Source organism: Triticum aestivum, chromosome 1B, assembly GCF_018294505.1.
Source record: "Triticum aestivum cultivar Chinese Spring chromosome 1B, IWGSC CS RefSeq v2.1, whole genome shotgun sequence".
Taxonomy (NCBI): Eukaryota; Viridiplantae; Streptophyta; class Magnoliopsida; order Poales; family Poaceae; genus Triticum; species Triticum aestivum.
Window position 1 is genome coordinate 117,266,449 of NC_057795.1, and position 1,909 is coordinate 117,268,357.

The window sequence follows — 1,909 nt, forward strand, 5'->3', positions numbered from 1 at the left end:
GGCACATTGCTAATGTAACATGTAGTAAAAAACGAGTTACGTATGAATTAGGCGCTAATCAACACTGCCGCCAGCTGGTGCGGGATGACAAAGATCCACATCTTTCTTCAGTGCTGGTGGATTGAGAGCATGCAAACTGCGAGTAGATTGACGATGCATGGCTGAGGAAACTTACACCCTGGCGCTCACATTTGTAGAAGTGGGCCTTCCTGGGTTTTTGACCATGCCAGAGACAAACTATAGCACATACACCATGTTGCATTCCGGGCACTCAGCGGGAGTGGCGACACTTCATCCATATGATGATGCGATCGAGGGGCTTGAGTGGGACATGGATGAACACATGGGGATGAACTAGCTGTGGCAAGCAGAGAGGAAAGAGTGAGGTTGCGTGAGCAGAGAAGGGGGGATGAGTGAGGAGAGAAAATAGACAGAGCGATGAGTGGCAACTGGATAGAGCTGTTACGGAGGAGCGCGTATAGGGTATCAAACTAGAATATACTATATTGCTGTAAAGTGATGTTGATAGGATTCTTCAGAGAAAGCTTATGGTTACAGATGGCCGGGAGCTGGCTATATAGCTCGGCGACTAGTCAAATGGTACAGCGATTACAATTGAAACGGAACAGTAAATGCCCATAACAGTTGAGCCATCGGATCTTGAACCCTTGAGCGATCATAGCCGTACGATAACTGAAGGAAACCGACACCTGGGACTGAAGATAGACAGGCTTGACACGCGTATGGTGAGCTGGATGTGTGGGCTGAACAGTCAAACATAATTAATGCAATTAGTTGGTTCACCCCAGGTCGAGCAGTTAATTAGTCACAAGCAGGTGTACGCAAATTATATGTGAGTTTTGGTATTGGTTCAGCATGAATGTGAGAGTCACGTGCAGTGAGGATACCAGCCTCGCCTGGCACTATGTCCCAACGAGCATTTTTGGGATATATGGGGAAATATTAATATAGTACTATGCTTGGGCCATTTGTTTTTAAAGGTTGCATCAATAACAATGGTTCCAATTTAAGATGTCATTCAATACAGCTTATCGATAGCACAATACCTTATTCTGTTCAAAAGAGAAGGCACAATACCTAACTGTCTAAAACCGAAATAATGTTTTTTATTTGACTTTCTATTTGCATACAATAATCATATAGTCTGCAGTAGGTTGGCTTCAAACTAATTTCCAGGTGGTATTCTTTTGTAAATTTGTTAAAGACATATCTTAAATATCCGGGCAATCTTGGAATTTCCAGCTCCATCATTCTTATTTCATGGCATTCAATTATTTCCGCTGATCTTATTGAGCTGGCATGCTCCCATTGCAGACTGGATGCCCATCAGGTTGCGTTTGTGATCAGCCACCAAACTGGAAAATCGAGGAACTCACGCTGTATTGCCTTCGAGAAGTAGAGATCCACAACTTGAGAGGAACTGAACATGAAACTGCTCTTATGAAACGGTTATTCCGTTGGGCAACAGTGCTAGAAAAGATGACAGTAACTTTTCATTGCTCAGTCGCTGAAAGCAAGGCCAAGGAGTTCTGCCAGATGCTTCAAAGCTTCTGTAGGCCAGAAATATCTATGAAGGGGCAACGCTTCGCCTAATCTAGTCGTAGCACAGGTAACCATGGCCTGAACTTGTTGGGAAACTTTATGTGCACCGCGGGGCCTCGCAGAACGCTTTGCCAACTTGTCACTTGTGTTGGTGCTCGTGCCTGGTGGTCGTCTTGTAGTTGGCATCTTGGTATGAATTGTACTGTTTGTGAACTTCATAGTTTGTTAGATCCTTTCGAGATGTTGCAGGATGTATAAGTTGTACTTTATGCATGTGGATGCTGTCTGAACTTCAGTTCTTGTTGCCAACAGAGCTTTAATCAGTCTGAGATCTGTGAAAAAAATC

General features: G+C 44.0%; 1 protein-coding gene across 1 annotated transcript in view; it reads left to right on the forward strand.

The window, feature by feature from the left end:
- Positions 1–1,909, forward strand: part of LOC123077604 (F-box/FBD/LRR-repeat protein At3g52680) — a 6,129-nt gene extending 4,220 nt beyond the window's left edge. The window contains exon 4 of the mRNA XM_044499898.1: positions 1,336–1,909. Within this exon, the coding sequence (XP_044355833.1) occupies positions 1,336–1,614 (279 nt within the window). The 3' untranslated portion in view covers positions 1,615–1,909. The remainder of the gene's footprint in view (positions 1–1,335) is intronic.